The following is a 21036-nucleotide window of genomic DNA, read 5'->3' on the forward strand; positions in this document are numbered from 1 at the left end:
ATTGAGAACATGGTTGTTGTTCAATAATAACATTATTCCTCAAAAATACAACTTGCCTAATAATTCTGCACTCCCTGTATAATGGGTCACCAGGCCAGTGAAAACTTGCTGACTTTAACATCCTGATCCAGACTGGTAGTCAGTCTTTTATTATTTATCATCGACTGGAGTTTGGCAACGAGGCACAAACTATCCAGTCAAAATGACCTGAGAGACCTCGCATACTAACCCCAATAAAACAAACAGTGTAAATAAAATGCAAACGCAACTAAGCACAAAGCTAAACTAACTCAAATCAAACCCCCGTCAGCTCTCTGCTGTTGAATGTGTTTTATTCCATGGCCATGATAATTACTGATAGGAACAAATGATTAACATAAAAAACAGCAATATGCATGTTTATTGTTGTAAATGTGGGTAAATGAATAAGAAGGTCAGATGTGAGGTGGATAATATAAGCATGGCTGTGGCCCTCGCATCCACACTGATCCGATCTATATTTGTGCTTTCTAACAGACCCACTTTTTTTTTTCAGAGCAAACTCTGATATTGACCTGCTCACTGCCTGCAGGGTTCCCTATTGACTGGACTCTGGTATTTCAGATTCAGCATCAGGTTATTACATTCAATGTCACCAAGCTCCAGATCTCCTCAATACATTTCTTTGGTCCTACTTACCAATCATTGGACTGCTGATTGGACTAAGCATTTGACAGATTTAGTATTGCAGGACTGTTGCTTCATCCAAATATAAAATTTAGGAGTAAAGGGCAATTCCAGACGCATCGCCTCCTGCTGCGAACTGTGCCGCAGATTCTGTACTTTGGACTGATCAAGCGATACTTCAATAAAGAATATATTTAATAAGGATATCTTAGAGTTACAAAAATATTTTTTACTTTGAAATGTCAAATTGTCTTTCATCCTTAAGATTTTTACAGACTTTGAAGCCACAGCATCAAACTGATTCGCCAAATCTTAGATGCAACATTTACAGTGTAAATATGAAAGAGTCCTCATTCCTTTAAATGAATTCATTATAATATTTGTTATGTCTTTGACACAATAATTCTCCATTTCTGGTGTATACCACAAATGAACTTTCTCTGGAGTGTTTAAACTCACCTTAGGAAAAAGAGCTTGGTCATTCACAGGGAGCCCAGAGACTTCCCACCAGGGCAGATGGATGAATTGATTTTTTTTTTTTTTGAACATCTGTCTCCTTTAATACTGTAATGCATTGATCTCAATATACAGTGCCCGGCCAAAAAAAAAGAAGTCATACACAAGACTACTTTGGTGGACCGCCTTTAGCTAAAGGCGAGCATTCACCGTAGCATTGTTTATAATAAGCTTATGCAATCCCAGAAAGTTGATTCTGCTTATCTGGATGCAGCATTTTCAGTGGGGGGAAATATTTCCTCACTCATCTAAGTGACTTATACAGTCCCAGCTGACTGCAGGTTTCCCCAGCCTTATAAACAATACACATGCATAACAATCCAAACCAGCGCCGCTGCATAACAATGAGCATTGAGATTTCATCGTTGTTGATATGCAAACTGCCATGACCATTAATCAATGTCCATGAGTACAAACAATTGGGAAATGGCTGCAATCACTGCACTGAAAGATGTACTCTTAGAGAGGCTTGTTCCTTTTTACATAAATGGCCTCCTTGACTCGCCTCTCCAATGTCAGATTTATTTCAGTTTGAGTTTTTTTTTTGCCGAGTAGTTTTTAAGTATTGATAATGATTGGAGAGTTGAACCACTGAGTAAAGTCTTCAGCAGCACATCCTAAAGATTGCCACTGAGGTTACAGTTTGGACTGTGGTGGGCATGTGTACAAAAAACAAACTTGTCTCCCTGAATGTCACAGTTGGAGCCTGATGATGAAATCTGCCATGAATCTATGCCATCAGCAAGCAAAAAAACTGCTGATCTTCAGTCAGGAGTCAGGTGACCTAATTTTTTTTAGTGTTGCTGAACTCGGACTTGACCAACAGCAGCAACTCCGGATCCTAACAATGCCCCCACAGGTCTGTGGGTACTCGGCATGATAGCTGGTGTGGCTCTAACACGAGGAGGAGCGGCACCTTTTCTAGAGCTTCATACTGACTTACAATATAAAAGGATGGATTAGATAAGCGTTACTACATAGATCATGGATGACATCTTATTTGGTTAGAATTAATTATGTGCTGCAGTTTAGACTCACAGTAGTTAGTCATCTAAATTATTTCACTTCTGTAATAAAATAAGGTTTACACATTTAAATATGAACCTTTTTGGTGCTAATGGAGACGACCTTGAGTATATCTGTTAGGATGAGTAAAAAAAAAAACAAAGATGTTTGAAATCACTAAATTAGTAACTTGACAGGACATTAGAGACTATTTAGATCAATGTTCAATAAGTAATTTAGGAAAGATGCTAAACACTTAATTCAAGCTTTTCAATACTTTTCAATATACGGTTGTCCATTTCGAGTGCTTCCGTTACTACTTTAGCATGCTTTTGTTTTCCAGTGCAGGATTTTTTTTTTCTTTTTAAATTATGTGAGAATCAGCCCAGCTAAAGTTTTGTTAAACTATGTTCCGACCACTTCCTGTAACACGGGAGAACATGAGGGAGGGAAAAACCACAGTGTAGCACTTTTATATAATTTTCTTATCACTCGCTGCTGCCTAAGGCTTGAAACGACATGATAACCAATGTGGAGTCCCATAAACAAGTTTAATAAATATTTTTAATTAACTGAGCAGAGCAGAGTCCCATCATTTATTTATTGTTAAGTACCTGCAATTTCTGAATTCTGCAGTTTGACACACCCTGTGGGGACTAGTGCTCAGCACAAGTGGAGGAAATGATAAGGAAAATGGACTAAGGTAAATAATTTCCAATTTGAAAGAAAAGCCATTTAAATGGAAGAAATTAGAGGTTTTATTAAGCTTCCTGTTCATGAAAAAGGTAACTAATAGTTGTTTAGAGCACAAGCTCAAGCACCTAAACTCGTGGTACCAGACTAACTTTCTTATCAATATCTCTAATAATCACTTTAACAGACAGTTATTTTATTCTTTAAATAGACAACTGTCTTGTTCAAACTTATAGACTCTGCTGTTTTTACCTAACACAAAAAAGGGCTGTGAATATTTTATTTGTGATTTGACACTATGTTACACTAATATACTAATTGATATATTGCTTGATAAGTTGATATAGATGCTATATTGATTTGAAATAGAATTGTGTAAGGGCAGTTTCACATTATTTGTTGCTTACAGGCTACAAATAATATGGATATCTGCATATGATGCATGTAAATATCCAGACTTTGCTGTGGCTAAAGCTAGTTAATTACCTTACATGGATGATGACCTCCAGTTTGCAATGGGGAGGTTTGCATTTGAGTGAAATGCAAATTAGCACCTCCAAATCTATGGTCATGATTTTCAGGCAGTAAAAGGTGGTAAATGCATCCTGGGCTGGGACCAAGTTTCTGCCCCAAGTGGACGAGTTCAAGTATCTTGTTCATGAGTGAGGGACTGAGGGAGGGGGAGACTGACAGATGGATTGGTGCAGCGATGCAGATGTTGTACCGGCCTGAATGTTAAGAGAATTCGGCATTAAACCGAAGCTGCTGATTTACCGGTGCATCCATGTTCCATCATCTACAGCCACACGCTGTGGGTAGTGACCGAAAAAAATTATATCATGGATACAAGCAGAGGAAAAAAGGATCTTGGTCCGAAGACTGTCTGGGCTTTTCTTTAGACACAGAGTGTTGAGCTCTATGCTAGAGGAGGGGCTCAGACGAGGGGATACTTCTGCATGCTGAAAGGATCCAGTTAAGATGGTTCGGGCATCTGACCAGAATGCTTTCCGGATGCCTCTATGTAAGGTGCTTCAGACATGTCCTGCTGAGGGGAGGCCCCCGGGCGGACACAGGACACACCAGAGATTGTGTCACTCGGATGGCATAATAATATCTCGGTGTCCCACAAGAATAGCTGGAGTAGGTGGCTTGGAGAGGTGGAGGTTTGGCATCTCTGCTTAGATTGCTGTCCTCGTGACTGGGACTGCGATGAGCAGCAGCAAATGCAAATTGCACCCATCACTTTACACAAATAGGGGACACTCCCAAAAAAGTCTCTCATATTAACAATGGATTTATGGTAGATACTTGAAAATTCAACATGATTCAACTTCCTAATTACTGTGAATCAGAATCAGAATCAGAATGGGGTTTATTGCCAAATGTTGAGCAGGTTTACAACATTAGGAAATTGCTGCGGTGCTTCAGTGCAAACATGGTGTCATAAATAACACTTAAACAAAACAAAAGTAACGCACTGAAGCACCAGGGCGACCATCCGCGGCGCCATGAAGATGCTAATGATAATTTTCCCCCAGTGCAGAAATATTCTACATATATGAGAGGAGATGGCTCTAAAAACAGAAACCCAAATAAATCAGTGCTTCAAATGACAGAAAACACACAGAAACACAAAGAGAACTGAAAGAAATGGTTGCTACACAAAGGAGAAAAAAATCATGCATTTCAGCAGTTTATACAAGCCTGCCATTTGGGATCTATAGGTTATGACTGTCAAATGTGAAACAATATCAAACAACAGGCCTCGTAGGTTTATTTTGTACTACAGTTTCGAAATGACTGAAAAGCCTGATTGAAAAAGCCTGTGGGAAAAAAAACTGTTGTGAAATTACATTGCACAAGAAAATCAATACAAAAAAGGACGGGTATAATAATCAAAAGCCTTTACAAGTTCGACCAGTGTCCTCTCAGTCGCACCTTCTGAGCCACAGCCTCGTAGCTGCGGTGACCTTTTAAGCCGTTTATGCCTGTGCATAGATATTGGCATTAACATCGTCCCGCTTAAATGAAAAGTGCTTGCTAAGCCAACAACTGCGCTCAGTGAACTGTGCGCCTTGGAGGTGAATTATATCATGCTGGATTACCCTTACCTTAATTTATCTTTGCCAGCTTTGTATCTGGAGACTCTGGCCATCAACAAGGGCAGGGAGACGGCATCCAGCCAGCGCTTCTCATACTTTGGTTCATTAGCTGAGGGCGAAGGGGGTGATGGAGCCTGCGTGGAATACATGAACGATGCGTGAGCTTTCTGCTTCTGTTGACCAAATTCTTTTGATTACTGATGGATGATACACAAGCACCATTTACATGCAAAAGAATTCCCTTCTCAACCAGGGCTAATCAGCTATTTTTGTCTGAAGTTCTCACTGTCTGCTTACGCCAAGCATGTCTGAACTTCGATATACTGAAGTTACAGACTCCAGCTGTTTTCTTAAAAAGCATACAAATAGCAACAGTTTTTCTTTCCAAATCAAACCCAATTATTCAATGTAAGTGGTGCAAGTATATCTGGTGCCCCAGATATTAACAGAAATCTCCTCTGTAATCAGGGAAATCACCTCCTGTTGCAGTTAACATGATGAAAATAATCAATAACTTGTGTATTGACTCTACATGTAAACTACGTGCACAGTGAGTACGTTTAGAATAACTGTACTGAAACTAAAAAAATCACTCAGCAGAACCTAAAAATGTCCATATTTTGCTAATGGAGTAAATATTGCACTCTCACTTCTGTAATGAAACCACGTTCTGACTTCAGCACGCATCATAAATCCTTCCCTTCAGTTCTGAAACTGAATAAATCAGTTAGAAAAACCTTTCATTTATTTCAAAATATTCACTTTGAAATTGTTTTGTTATGAGTATAGCAATTGTGTTTGTGGTCAATGATTTTGTGGAATACTAAGCAGGTGTTGGCATCAATTTAAAGAGAACAGGACCCTCCACAGTGTTTGTATAGGCCCAACAGATAAGTGGAAGACGGCAAACTATTTTTAACTTGCTGCTTTTCTTTGGCATTTAGCACGATTAAACCACATGATATAATCAGTCTTGGTTAAGTTCTTGCTGACTGGATTCTGGACTTTCTAACAGGCCACACAGGTGAGAGTATAAATACTCATGTTTGGTCTCTTCGGTGCCTGGAGAGGAAATGACAAGTTAAAAAAAAGTTTCTCTTCAGTTACAAGGAAAGCAACAAACTTTGTGCACTCAGACCTTGATTCAGAGAGACCACAGCGTTACAGGAAACTAACAAAGAGTGCCTTGTAGTTGGGTTTTAAAAAAAGTTTGTAACTAAACCAAAAACTGTTCCTGGAAAAGAATCTTTGTCCAATTGTATTGGTCTGCAGCAGAGCATGACTCCAGACAACAAAGGAACATGGCACAGTCTGATAAAACTAAACAAACCAGGTATAAAATCTGAAGAGTTAAAGCTTCGTTTCGTTTAGGAACAGAGCAAACAGGACAAACAGACATTCTACCAATCAGGCTACATACAAAGTTTAGATAAATGAGGTAACAGCCATTCTTTGGTGTCTAAAAAGAAGCTGGAGTAGATTAAGTCTGTTTCTATTATCATCTTATTAGCATTCACCTGGGAAACGGTTAGTCTTCCCAGTGTGCCCAGATAAATACTGATTACAGCTGTATTAATGGAAATGTGCAGCATCGTTTACAAGAGAGAGAAGTTACAAAAACGTCACCTCACTCACACATACTCAAAAACACAAGTGGATCTGCAGAAAATGGTCGCATATCAAAGAAAAACGTCCTGTTGACATTGATTAATGACAGAATGAAATTAGTTCTTATAAAAATGTTGAGGTGTTAGGGAGTAATTTCAGGGGAAATACACTTGCCATTTAAATTGATAGGTTTCAGTCATGTTGACCGTGTCTCTCTCAGCTCTCTTTAATGGATTTTTTTAATAAGTGGTGAGTGCTGGATACAAGCCTCTGGCAAATACAGAAGTGCATTTAGATATTCATAGGCAAAATTAGGCAAATAAAACTAAAATTGCTGTTTAAAAAATGCCTGGTGTATAACAATAATACAATGTGTTAATATGAAAAGGAAATGTGTGTTATGGATACGTGTTGATGGTGGCATTTAACGTGGCATTAGGCGAGTCTTCAAATTACTTTATAATGGACTCCAGAGCAATTCAGCATTACCATAATGGTCAGTGCAGCTCGCTCTGAATTAGTCTGTTCAGAAGAGGAACGAGCATGAAATGTGTATTCAAAATAGTTGTGCTTAAGTTTTCTATATGACGAAAGTTTAAGGAAAAACTATGATGGCTGATTGCTGTATACCGCATACCTTTGAAGCATTATACCTATAACGAAATGCACTCCTCAGCTATGTTACTGGGTGGTGCGGTTTCACCATCACCACCAGCAGCCTGAGCTGTTCGTACAAGCCAGGATGGATCCATGCTTTCATATTGTGTATATAGTTTACTCAAAATTCTGACCCCACCATCTGTATTTTGTAACAGAAATCAAGGCTCATCAGACCAAACGACATTTTTCCAGTATGCTGTTGAATTATGTCAATTTTTAGCCTCCGTTTCTTGTTCTTAGCTAACAGCAGTGGCGCCTGGTGTTATCTTCTGTAGCCCACGAGCTTCAAGGTTAAAGGTTCTGGTTCTTTAGAGAAGTTCTTCTGCATACCCGCGTTGTAACAAGTGATGTCCTTTCAGCTTGAAGCAGTCTTGCCCATCTCGTCAGACCTCTGACAAGGCATTTTCTCTCAGAACGGCTGGAGCCTATCCCAGCCAAGAGGCTGATATCAAGTCTATGTATTAAGTATAGCTGAGTGGCAGGGTACACCCTAGACCCACACCCTAGGCCAGTCTGTCACAGGCCTAACACAGGGCACACGCATTCATACTTAGGGGCAATTTAAGATCACCAACTTTCATATTTTAAAATCTTAATAAAGTCTGGGGAGTTTTAAGGAAATGTATTTCCCATTAACAGTTAAAAATCAATACAGATGAAAAAGCCAAACAACCCTTAACTGGAGGAAGAAACTAACAATGTTTGTGGGAGTTTGTCCATACAAAAGCTTGCAAGGAATCTAGCAACTGAACACCAATTCCTGTCATGAATATAGAACCATTGATATATAGTGACTATGTCAAATAAAACATATGATCTTTATTTTTAAATGTGGGCAGTGTTACAAATTCTGACAAGCAACTCGCCAATAAGATGGGAGGAGTCAGGAGGAATAGAAGAGAAGACTGTTTGTGTGCTGTTGGCATGGAGATCTAGTAGAGATCCCTGTGGTACATCAGTATTAACGTACACAATTCTTTGTGTTCTTTGTCTCAATTTTTGGTAACAATGTCACCATTCACAGTGCAGTGTGACGTTAGATCATTGAAGAACTCATTGGCTATACTGATCAGTGCAGTTTCAAGCCATCTTTTCAACAGTTCTTCTGGGGTTGTCTGAAGTATAGTCTAGATTTTGTAACAATTTAGGAATATTAATCTTATGCAAACACTTATGACAAAATTGCTGAAGCAAATGTTTCCTACTGTTTTTAATTTTGGTCTATCATTACTATTGGTATCCAAGTAAGAATCGTGCTTTTGCAGCAAAAAAACCACCAGACTGTAACATAATTAAAATGCCTCAAATTGTTTCAGAATTTCAAGTTCTAATGGAGCTTCTGACTGATCTGCTGCACCAACAGTCATTTATTCTAAATAGTCCTGCAGCAAAATATGTTGACAAAAGCTTTGACAGTTGGAAGTATGCCACATTTAAATGCAAATCACACTATACTTAATGTGTAATCCATCTGTTCTTCATTATCTAATGAGTTACAAGCTTGAGGATCAACTGAGTGAAGCAGAGTGAACATCAAACAGTGAATCGTTCCTGAAGCCAAAGATTATCTGTCAGCACAAAATCCCAAAACTCCAAAAAATAATCTGATGTAGTCCCACTTTATCATTGCATGCACAGTAGAGGAAGGCTTGTGTTCACAATGCGAGAAACCAAATCGCCTACCTGCCTTCCTCTGACTTTGAAATGGCTGAAGATGGAGCATTTAAATAGCCGCTAGGTGGACTGCAGTCGAGAGTGAACGGCAGAGGAAAAAATGCCCACCTTTGCACATTGAGACACATCATTGCTGAACTGCAACATGTCGCATGCAGACCCCTGTCAGCTCGCCACCAGTAATAGCAACATTTCCAAAGAAATTATCATCCTCTGCTCCAATTATGTCAACCCCGAACAACATGTTACTTAACTCTCAAGTGGAGCTCTGCAGAGAGTAGATGAGGTGGTAGGAAATGGAAAACTATCAGACTGTCAGAATGGATTACACTGACAAAGCACCTGCCTCTTCTGTGGAGCTAGAACAGAACCTAAAGCCACAGTCAGTCATTCCATCACGGATACTGATATTTGAGAAGTGTCATGAACTGAGAATAATTATTGGAAAGGCTAGTGAGGACAAAGCTCAGTAAATTTAAGAGGACATTACTAAAATATATATAGGCACAGCTCTCTCCTTTCAGCTTAAAATATATTATCAGCATTTTAGTACAGAAAAATATTTTATGTACAGCAATGTAGGGCGCAAAAATCAGCAAATTATCCTGAAGGAGTCTTGACTGTCTAAACCATACTTCTACTAAAACAATGAATTAAAAAAAGAGGAAGGAGAAGGGTGCTTTCTGTGTGGAGTTTGCATGTTCTCCCTGTGTGTGGCTTTTTCCAACCAGTAGGTTTTACTGGTAATGATTTTTTTGGTAGCTCTCTAGGCTTATTCTGCAACATATCCCAGCTGCCATAGGATGAGAGGCGGGGTACACCCTGGAGAGCTCACCAGCCCATCGCAGCGCTAACACATAGATGCTAACACTTATGGGCAATTTAGAACACTAATTGTGCAATTCTAATGAGGATGAATGGCATTATTTGGTATGACCAACTATATTCAGACTGTATTTTTCTGTGTTCATAAGTCCATCAATTTTGACGAGAGCCCCAAAATCACTACCTGACATGTAGCTAAAAATGATGACAGTGTCCACTGTGTTTTACAGATGTTTGTAGACACCATCTGTTGTAACTCTCTGACTATTTGAATGAATAAATTTAAAACTCAGATTCACCAGTCCCTAAAAAATCCTTTTTGCCACTGATTTTCACTTCAGTTCTTGTGTAAACTGCGATACCTCAGCCTTTCCTCTGTATTCTTTCAGGCTTAACCTTTTAAAGCCAAGCATATCATATTTGATACATGGGTTTTTGTGAGTTTCTCAGACTTAAAAACTACATTGAATGGCACAATACATTTTTAATGAGCACAAAATATTACTACTCCTGCAGATCTACTGGACAAACTTCTTCAGGTCCTCAAGGACACACGTGATCCTTAGAAATGCCAAGTTTTTGGCCAATAGCTTTTTGGGATTGACCTTGTTGGTGCAGAAATAATAATTTATGCCTTTCAGACCATTATCTTTAGCATTTTTCATAGATTGAATTAAAGAAGTGGTAACAAACTGTGTTTTACTGACAGGTCGGTAATAACTCAGCGCCTGAAGATAAAATTTAAAGGTGGTTTTTTGCCAAGTTCTCCATCATTCAGAGACAAACTACTGATTTGTCCCCTGAGTTGGGTGGCTTTTTTCAGCTTGAATGATTAATAGTTCAGTGGTAAGTTGCTTAACAAACCACATTGCTCTGGAAATTGTAAGGTACAAGGACTGGACTATAAATGTGTGTAAAAGCAGTCAATGACCAAAGACAGTTCTTCAGAAATCCTGGAGAACTATTGCTTAAGAGATCATTTAATAAAATACTGGTGGCCACCAGTGCTACCCCTCAAAGTCTCAATTTGATAATCCTACATCACCTCATTCAAGTTATCCAATTAACTGACAAAACTGGTTGTCCATGCTGGCCGGCTGAGGGGTAATATATAAATAAAGAAACAATGAGTGGGATTCCATAAAGCAAGTAAAATTAGTCTCAAAATAATCTAAGAGCTGATTTTACTCAGTCTGATGGACTGATGGAGAATTGGCTGAACCACCAACCATAAAACAGAGCAATCCTAGAAAATGTAGCTTAAGGTATTATTATTATGTGCATCAGTGACTCAGCACTGCTGCACAATGCTGGAAGCAAGGCACTGAAAAAAAGTCTTGTAAATCAGTTTCAGCTGAAGCCAAATTATGTAGTTTTTTAAAAAAAATTAAAAGGTAAGTTTTTGTTGTTAAAACAAATAATGGACTCGTACGTGACATCGTTCCACAAGGAGAATGAGCTGGTGTTCATCATTGCCATGTGTTATTGCAATTCCTCTGTAAGGAATTTGTTTGTGTACCAACTTTCCCTCAACTTGGCTTCACGATTTTAACTTTTCCCACATTTCCAGGCTGAGTTTTGACAGTGAATTCAGCAGAATGCAGCCATTTAATGTAAGAGTAAAGAGCAATATGAACTCAAATAAAGGCAATGTCTTTTCTGACAAGAAAATAGGAGCAGCATGCTCCTCACCCCACCGTGCCCCTGGTGGCTGCACAGGATTCGGGTTTATTGGGTGTGCTGTCAGTGAAGAAATTGCAGTCTCTAACTCTCGCCACCATTTCTCCCTGTGTGATTGTTGAGTGTTAATGAAAAATGTGAGTCTAGATAAAAGTCCTCTCTCACAACTGGGGAACTCAAAAGCATTTCCTGTTAGTGCTTTGGAATGTTTATGTGACAAAATATCAATTTTGTTGGAAAATTGTCCCCTTTTGAAACAACATATGGTGACGGTGCTCATACCTTTTTCTTACTATCGAAAGGTCTAAGACTGCTCTTTCGTTGATGGATGTCATCAAGCATCAAGGTTGTCATAATAAAGGAAAATAAAATACACACTCTTAGCTTGGCCATGACATTGGACAGAACCATGATGTGGAATGTAAAATTAATAGCACAGTGGTGGGTTGGGTTAGACCGTTTTTGTGCCCACGCTACGAACACTTTTTTCCACAATAGCATTGCTCTGAAATTGATGCATCTTTCTATAACTTCTGTAGGCCCCCTCGATTGCTTTTTTTTCTCCAATTCATTTTGGAGAACAAGATTAGAAATTAGTACATGAGGGAGTCGGCTCAAGTCAAAGACATAGTTAGGGAAGGTTGAGGGTTTGGGACACGTGCAGCAGAAAGCTAGTGGATATAATGGACAAACGATGCGGAATATGGAGCTGTTAGTCAGGAGGTAAAAAGGAAGATGACGGAGTTCCTGGATGTAACGAAGGAGGACATGCAGATGGGGTGGTGTGACAAAAGAGGTTGCTAGGAATAGGGTGAGACGGAGGCACCCTGAAAAAAACGATGAAATCTATATGGGGATTTGACTAAATAAGTCTAGTATGCACTTTCAGCTCAGTTTTGTTGTCCACCACCTGTAAACAGAAATACCTGAACATTTAGCAGCTTTAGTCAGTGGTCTGTTTTGTAAAGTCTAAGCAGAACTGAGAGAGGTTAGTAAACCACATGACAGAGTGTGCATTTGCTTTGTAGTGTAGTTCATCTGAGGCCGACCTCATGCTTAAAGAACATTTCCTTTACAAACCATTTCATATGATGCTACTGAGTTAATTAATTTTCCCCCCAAAAAGAAAATCAAATGACATTGCATGCCATTAAGTTATGTGCTGCCCTACTTTTCCTTAAATCTCTATCTTGAGGCTTCCTATCATTATTCTGTGAACATGAAAGTGAAATCATGCCTTGTACTGCACTAAAAAATCTGAAACACAACACACAATTAGACCTACTCAAAGAACAAAAACAATCACTCACATAACAGTCCTCTGTGAGGCAAGCACAATCTCCGTTGACGTGACCAAAAACACTCCAGAGGCCCTCTTTTTCCATTTTGTATTTTTGCAGCTTTTAAAAATGTTATTTCTGTTCTCGGGAAACTGCTCATGTTGCCAGACAGGTTTACAACTAAACATTTTTATGTAAAGACCCTTTATACAGAGCCAGCTGATCTGTTACAGATTTGTACCAGAATTATTTTTGCATAGGCAGGTATGTGTCAGGGTTTTCTGTGCAAATAGTAAGATCGTCCACAGACCGTCCAGAGACGTGGGCTTCTCCAGCACCTGCTAGAGTTTTAAATGGAAACACTTCAAATCTATGAAAGCTTAAAATGACCACCTGCTGTCCTTCATGATTACGCTGAATAATGCATATGAAATGACAAGACAGACTGTTTTAAAGCGACCCTTTCCATTATAAATGACTGTATTAATATGGAATTATCTGAGGATTTAGCTTAAAACCAAAATATTATCTTTAGGTAAATAGTTTTGTTTATCCAGGAGAACTCTAAAACACTTTCTCTTTGATGCACTGATGCACACATGTTTTTGGTAGCCGGTGTTGTCAGTGAAGGTAATGAGCAAACTGCATCACGCTGTCCTCTGGTAAGACTGAAGTATCCCCTCTGTGAAGTCAGCTGCTTCTACACTGAAACGTCTCCCAATCCGGCATCCCAGCAGTACACTGTAATCACAGCCATTACCACTGAAGACCAAGAAAGCTCAATGAGCGACTAACAGCTTTGTAGAATGACAGACCTAAATGAATGACTTGGGTCTGTTTTCTTTTTGACCCTTCCTACCCTGTGATGGCAGATTGATTCATCTGCTTCATGAACTCAAACAGGCTCTGTTGCTATTGTGGGCAGAGTCACACTCTGATTCTGCAGCTGTGAAATGAAAATTACACTTTGTTATTTTGCCACAGAGCTATTAAAATAGAGCCACTTTTGATTTAACATAGCCTATGATTAAGCATAAAAATATATACACGGGCACAATATGTAGGGGTTAAAAAAATGACCAAAACTAACGTGATATAATTCCACAATAGTTTAAACTGCTAATACAACATTTGCCCCTAAAAATATGAAAACTAATAGGTTTTGGTGATTTTGCAGGTATTACTCTTAGGCTAAAACAATCTTGATCAGTGAAGCCAGTAAATCTTTGTTTTGACATGAATGTTGGAAGCAACAGCGAGACTCTAGCTGAGGTAATTAATTCTCCTCCCTCTGCCAGGGGCCAACTCTCAGATCTGGGACCTGCAGTCTGGAAAAAATAAAAAAAACACCATCCTAGCATATGTGTGCAGAGGATGTTATGGATTACTTCACATTTAATAACACATCAAAGTCAAAGGAGATTTGTATGAACAACAGCTGCCATGCTAGTGGTCAGCCCTGCTGAGCTAGCTAGAGTGATAAGTTCATAGTCGCTGAATGAAGCAGAGTTTCCTCCTGTTGCTGTTGTTGAAACAAAGCTTCCTAAAAAGCAGTTATTTTATAACTTTGAGTTTCAACCACAGGTTAAACTGGGATTTAAAAATCTGATACTCCAATAAAGCAACCAGTATATATATATTTTCTTTCTAAAGAACAACTCCAATAGAGTTGTTCATCAGACTAATAATGACCCCTAACAGTTATAAAGGTAGTTATTTACTCATGTTTGCTCTGTCCAACTCTGCTCAGATTGAATGGATATGTTTGATTCATTTTCATTTCATTTTCATTTATTAGTCATAAGTGTCAACTTAACTGGCCAATTGCTTATATCGGTTGATATCATCAGCCCAGCAGTATATCGGTCGGGCCCTCATTGAAGGAAGCTTCATGGTTTTAGAAAATCTCCTCCTGTGTCTGTTTTCTAATATCAGTGCCATTCTTCTCCTACTAGCTGTCCATTCTAGACTCAACGGAGGCAGTTAATAGATCAAGTAACGGGTTGAGTACTCCAATAGTGAGACAAAAGGAAAGAAAATTAAAAGATCATTTCTCCATCCACTGGTAACTTGGATGGAGTTACCTGTGGATGGTAACTCCACTGCCGCTACTGTACTTCCATACTAATGCATTTTTTTCAGACTTTAATTCTATTTTATTTATATGACTCCAAATCACGACAACAGTCACTTTAAGGCACTTTATATTGTCAGATAAAGACCGTCCAATAATGCAAAGAAAACCCCAAAAATCAGATGAGCCCCTATGAGCGAGCACTTGGCGAATGTGGGAAGGAAAAACTCCCTTTTAATAGGAAACTTCCAGCACAACCAGGCTCAGGGCGGAGCCACAATCTAATGTAACTAGTTTGGGGTGAGGGGAAGGAAAAAGGACACTGTGGAAGAGAGCAAGGAATTAATAATAACACAAACAAATACAATCGTTCTGGTGTGATTTGTCTGCACTTTGTTAGACATTTTGCAAACCATCAGATTTACTTTAAATTTAATTTATCTTAGATTTTTAAATATCAATATCGTGCACACTCTTCCCAAGCACCTCTTCAAACAGCTGTTTTCTTCAAAATGCCCCTTCCTCTAATATTCTGAGCCACAAATCTCCACTTCAGTAGCACTTACAAACTTTCCACTTGGATTCCTCTATGTAATCTAAAGCTTTACACCGAGGACTCGTTCATATATCATTCAGTGACTGATGGAATATTTTATTTCCAGAAACATGTCAGAAATTGACTTCTCTGTCTGTTGACTGAATCTTCCGATTCATGGAAAAATAAAGAAGTCATATCCAAAAGCTTGACTGTCAAAACCTGTAACTCTAACAAAATGAAATAAGAATTTAGAACCTGGATTTACCTCACAATATTCACAGGATGGCAGGGAATGTACAAATATTGAGATTTACATGCGTTATTTGCTCCTGCTTAACAACATTTCTGAAAACCTCTATTGCAAAAATATTTTTAAAGTAATTAGTCGCCAAGAATTCATCATGATATGATTTAGTTGATATCTTTTTACCTTCTTGACCAGCAAAAGCCCACATAAAAAGAAAAAAGGAGTAGTGGAGGTTTAAATTCTAAGACTTAAAAAGCGTTTTCATTATACGCCTCCAAAGAGACATCAATGAAGGCTCCTCTAACCGCAAACAAGGACAGAAGTCTTTTATGAGGCTTCGTATTCATTAAAACTCCTGTTTCTCCTGCGCTTCATGAATGAATTTTAAAAAATGATTGCGTATCGAACACTTGCAAAGCTGAGATAACCTATAGCTGCTCACTGCTACTAACAACCTACACCTTTCTCATTGTTGTTATGTGCATGCACTTGGGTGATCTCACATAAATCCCAGCATCCCACGACCAGACCTTTGTAACTGGTCTAAATCAGCCACAGCGTGTGGGCGTACTGGGGTTTTGTTATTGCATGTGGGATTAACCTTTTTCAGAAAACAAGCTCAGGTGTAATTTCTATCAAGGTTCCATTACTGTCGCATATTGAGAAACCGTTTCTCCATCAAATGAAAATGTTACATCCACAAGATGTTCATTTTTCTAATTGGAATAACAAGATGGCTCCGGCACACATTTATCTGTTCTCCATCGCTGGGTGTGATCCCGGCAACGTCTCGATGAGATGAAGAGTCTGATAGTCTAACAATGCAGATTTCCCTAATGTACACAAACAGAAAGAAGCAGGGAGGAGATGTCAATATTAGCAGTGCTAATAGTCTCAACTGCTACTAATGCTAATGGCCATAATGCCTCAGCGGTATAGAAAATTACAAGCTACACTCACTGGCCACTTTATTAGTTACTAGGGATGGGTACCGGTGTCCGGTGCCATGGTGGCACCGGTTCTGACATAAACGGTAGTAACCAGACCGAAAAGCAGCGCACATTTTGGTGCTTTATTTCGGTGCTTTTTTTTCCTGAGCTGTGATACACTTTAGATTCTAGCCAATCATTTTACGTTTCCGAGGATAGTAGGCGGGGCCAGGTACGTACGTTCTGTTAGAGCAGAGCTACAGATTAAAAATGCCCAAGGCGAAGAGGTCAAAAGTCTGGCTGTACTTCACAGCAAAATATGCAAACTCAGCAGCAACAAGTGCTTTAAGCTGATACTGTGATACTGTCAAAGGAGGTAACACCTCGAATCCGATGAAACACCTGGCGACGCATAGCGTTTTTTTTAAAAGCCCAGAAATGCACCGTATTTCATAGCTTGCTGCGAGACCTCACACCGAGCGCATCTACTGCGGGTGGGTTGCCTGTTATGCAACATCCCCCAAAAACACGAAGAGGAGAGTCCTGGCCCCTAGCCCTGCCAGTGTAGCAGAAATGATGACGGATGATGGTGGCAGCAGCCGTTCTTCTCTGCTTGAGTAGCTAATTTACGTTGAGTAGGCTAACCACGTTATTACATTAATGCATGTAAGGTGAACTAGCAAACATCATCATAGCTACATGCAGCTGTCCTCTTGTTTGATGGCAGATACTCCCTTCACCCTGGCTAAAAAGGCTAAAATGACCAAAGAAAAAGTGGAAAACAGTTAAACATGAGAGGTTTAGGACAAAGTTTGTGTTTTTTCCATTGTTTAAGCACTGCTTCCAGCCAAGAGTGATACCATATATGCCCCATAGCTGCAGAAAAGGCTAACATTGTTATATTTTTACAAAAAACAGCTGAACATGAGAGGTTTTTGGACCAATTTTGTGTTCTCCATTCTTTAAGCACCGGTTTGAGCACCGGCACCGTTTCAAAAGTACCGATTTGGCACCGGTATCGGATAAAACCTAAACGATACCCATCCCTATTAGTTACACTGGTAATATCAGGTCGGACTCCTTTTTAACTTCAGAAAAGCTTTAATTCTTCATGCCGCTGTTCTGTAACACCCGAAAGGCGCTCTATTGGAGATCTGGTGACTATGGAGGCCATTTGAGTGCATTTGATAACTCACTGATATATTTAAGAAACTAGTTTCAGATGATGTGAACTTTATGACCTGTTGCGTTATCCAGCTGGGATCACCCATCAGAAGACGGGTACACTGTGAGGATAGTTAGCAGCATGGTCAACAACATTACTTCAGTGGGCTGTGGCGTTTAAATGATATCCAGATAGTACTAAGGAGCCCAAAGTGCCGCAAGAAATATCCCCCCACACCATTACACCAATACCAGCCTGATAATGCAGGATGGGTCCATCCTTTCATGTTGCTTACTCCAAAATCTGACACTACCATCTGAATGCCGCAGCAAAAATTGAGACTCATCAGACCAGGCAGCATTTTGTCCAGTCTTCTATTGCCCAATTTTGCTGAGCCCGTGTGAAATGGAGCCTCAGTTTCCTGCTCTCAGCTGGCATGTGTGGCAGCTTGTCTGACACCAGTAACCGTCCCATGTCTAAAGTAAGCCAAAGTTGAAGGGATACCTCAAAAGAAGCACAGATCCAAAAGCACTCTCATCTTTCAAGTGTTAATCACCGCACTACTCTCAGATAATTCACTTTCTTTAGTGTTTTAAACCTGTAGCTTTACTTGAAAGAATCAGTTACCTGTAAGAAGCTGGTAAGACTCTGGCACTAAGCAGGAAAGAGATCAAACCCAAACCAATCACATTTTCATGTGCAACATCAAAAAGGTGTTTCTTACTGTGTTGTTTCCATTTCCATTTAAATGTACACCACTGTCGAACAGCGGGGAGGATACTCGACTGTGATCTGGCCCCGGAGACCCTGAAACAAACAGCAGAATGATTCATGTTTACAAAAATCTTTTGAAGAATCACTGTTAAAGATTTAATCCAACTTCTCACCTTTTCTATCACTATTTGAATTCATCTGGAAACAAAGGCGAGTCATGAGTTGCACATAAACCTCAAACAGCATGTTCCAGCTCGTAGTCTTAAATTATAAGGGTTATTATTGACGTTATTCTGCTGCCCTGCCTTTAGCCATGCAGCATAGATCACAGGCAGAATCCAAAAGAGACAAATGCTGCTCATTGATATGATATTAGCTTGGCGTTGGAGGAACTGCCTTCTGATTCGGTCACACTCTGTAAAGTGTGGCAAGCGGCTCCTGGCCTTTCCTGCCTGTCATTTGTGCCATGGTACAACAAAGGCCGGCTTAGAGAGAATACAACTTGAACCTTTTCACTCTCAGACAACAAAAACCACAATTCACGGGGCCAAACAGCCTACAGCTAAAAACCTGAGCATCTCTGCACTGCAGCCTTCCCATGAATGTTAACACACCCGCGCGATACGAAGGTTGGATTTCTCAAAGCGCTCACACTTTGATTTCCGGAGAATGTGGCGATTTATCGAGCTATAAATATTCATGCGTGCCTGTTAGTATTAATTATTTTTCTACATCTGTGTGCTCTTCGTAATTAGATAAATTGTACAAAGTGATTGTTGTGTTTACTGTGGGGACTGAAATCATTTGTATTGCATGGGGTTCATTCATTCATTTTGCTTACAGCTAATTCATAGCAGAACAATTATTAGCGGCTCAGCAGTCTGAGTGTTCGCTGCAAACACAAAACTGTCGACATCTAAAGGCCCAGATGTAATGCAGGAAGTTACAGACTGTGACATTGATGCATTAGCTGTGTTTACTACAGTAAAAGATAAGTTTAGTTAGGAGATAAAATCATTACCAGTTTCTTATCCTTCCTTTAAAACGGACCAAGAGCTTAGGTAGGTTGAGCCTAATTTAGGATTAAAAGATAAATCACAAAAATCTGACCGTCAAAGGATATAGTAGGTCAGGGGTGTCCAGTCCTCGAGAGCTACTGTCCTGCAGCTTTTACATGTATCCCTACACCAACACAGCTGAATCAAATGGTTGGATTACCTCTTCAGCGTGCCATCAAGTTTGGCAAAGGCATGATAGCAAGCCATTCATCTGCAGGACAGTAGCTCTCGAGGACTGGAGTTGGGCACACCTGTAGTAGGTCATCCGGCTCATGATCTATCACAGTTTAGATCAGGGGTTTCGAACTCCAGACCTCGAGGGCCGTTGTCCTGCAGGTTTTAGATATCACCCTGATTCAACACACCTGAACCAAGTCATTAGTTCATTACCAGGCCTCTGGAGAACTTCAAGACATGTTGAGGAGGCAATTTAGCCATTTAAATCAGCTGTGTTGGAACAAGGATGCATCTAAAACCTGCAGGACAGCGGCCCTCGAGGCCTGGAGTTCGAGACTCCTTGTTTAAATTTTATTGACCATAAAACAACAAATGTGACCTCAACCTTGAGCACAGATTGGACGAGTAGAGCTTTCTGTGAACTGTAAACAGATGGCATGAGCTCATCAGTCCTTCAACTAGATGATCTGCATCTCAAAACCACCGACGACCATCTGATTTGTATTAGTTTTTTTAAATTATCTGCATTTGTAAACACACCTGAAACCCCCAACAAAAAGTCAGCAGAGCTGATTGAAACAGCTAGCCTGAATTTGCCTAAAGGTCAGAAAATCCAACTACCGGCAACAACGGTATAAAGTGCTTTAACACGTAATATATGCAGCGAACAGAAACAGCTGTTTGTCTGGCGTATAAAGCCTGCAGAGTGGCATCAATCTTTTTATCCAATTCTGGGGAAGAAAGAGAATTAGCATATGCCCTAAAATATCACTACCTTTTTTTTAAGAAAGTGAGAGTAAAAACATGAGCAGCAGTATTTGAATTTTAAATGTGATGGCAGTTGGTGGGTTGTTTACTTGTTGTGAAAACTGAAGTGAAACTGTCAATGGGACAGGCGATTTTAAAAATCCTTTCTCTACAAAACATCAGACAAAGTGCTCATCAAATGTCACTTGAACCCAAACGAAGGCCACGGGATCTTTGTTTCCCCCATTCAATCCAAAACTCGATTATTTAGATTTTTAGCACAGGAAACCAACAAAAAAACAAACCAATTATATCTGAACTTTCCAATTATCACAGTTTGGGGATTTTTGCAAAGCAAAAAAACGATCAGAGAAACTAGCAATCAAATTTGAGTTGGTGTACTAATCAATTAAAGCTGAGGTCAAGAAAAAATGCTTTTTGTGTCAGACTCCTGCCATCCCTGCTGGCTCTGTTTTCAGCGCTACAAAATCCAACCACCAACAGCCCTTCTGTTTTTGTTTGTTTGTTTGTTTGTTTATTGCCTTTTCTGAATTTCAGTAATGACATCACCACAGCCCCACCTTGAAATTAGATCAAACCACAGCTACACGGTCCTGATATACAACAGACAATCTTACTTTTGTAGTGTTGAGCTCTGACGCTTGCACATATTTCTCC

The 21036-nt window shown here is 39.6% G+C and overlaps 1 protein-coding gene across 3 annotated transcripts in view; it reads right to left on the reverse strand.

The window, feature by feature from the left end:
* The window catches only part of sntg2 (syntrophin, gamma 2), a 101227-nt gene that overhangs the window by 45687 nt on the left and 34504 nt on the right, over window positions 1–21036 (reverse strand). For all 3 annotated transcript variants that reach the window (XM_013915229.1, XM_005750431.1, XM_005750430.1), the window contains exons 8-9: window positions 18387–18469; window positions 4992–5116 (exon numbers count right to left, since the gene is read on the reverse strand). In XM_013915229.1, coding sequence (XP_013770683.1) covers window positions 4992–5116; window positions 18387–18469 — 208 coding nt within the window. The remainder of the gene's footprint in view (window positions 1–4991; window positions 5117–18386; window positions 18470–21036) is intronic.

This window comes from Pundamilia nyererei, unplaced genomic scaffold, assembly GCF_000239375.1.
Source record: "Pundamilia nyererei isolate P.nyererei 1_Seehausen unplaced genomic scaffold, PunNye1.0 scaffold00274, whole genome shotgun sequence".
NCBI lineage: Eukaryota > Metazoa > Chordata > Actinopteri > Cichliformes > Cichlidae > Pundamilia > Pundamilia nyererei.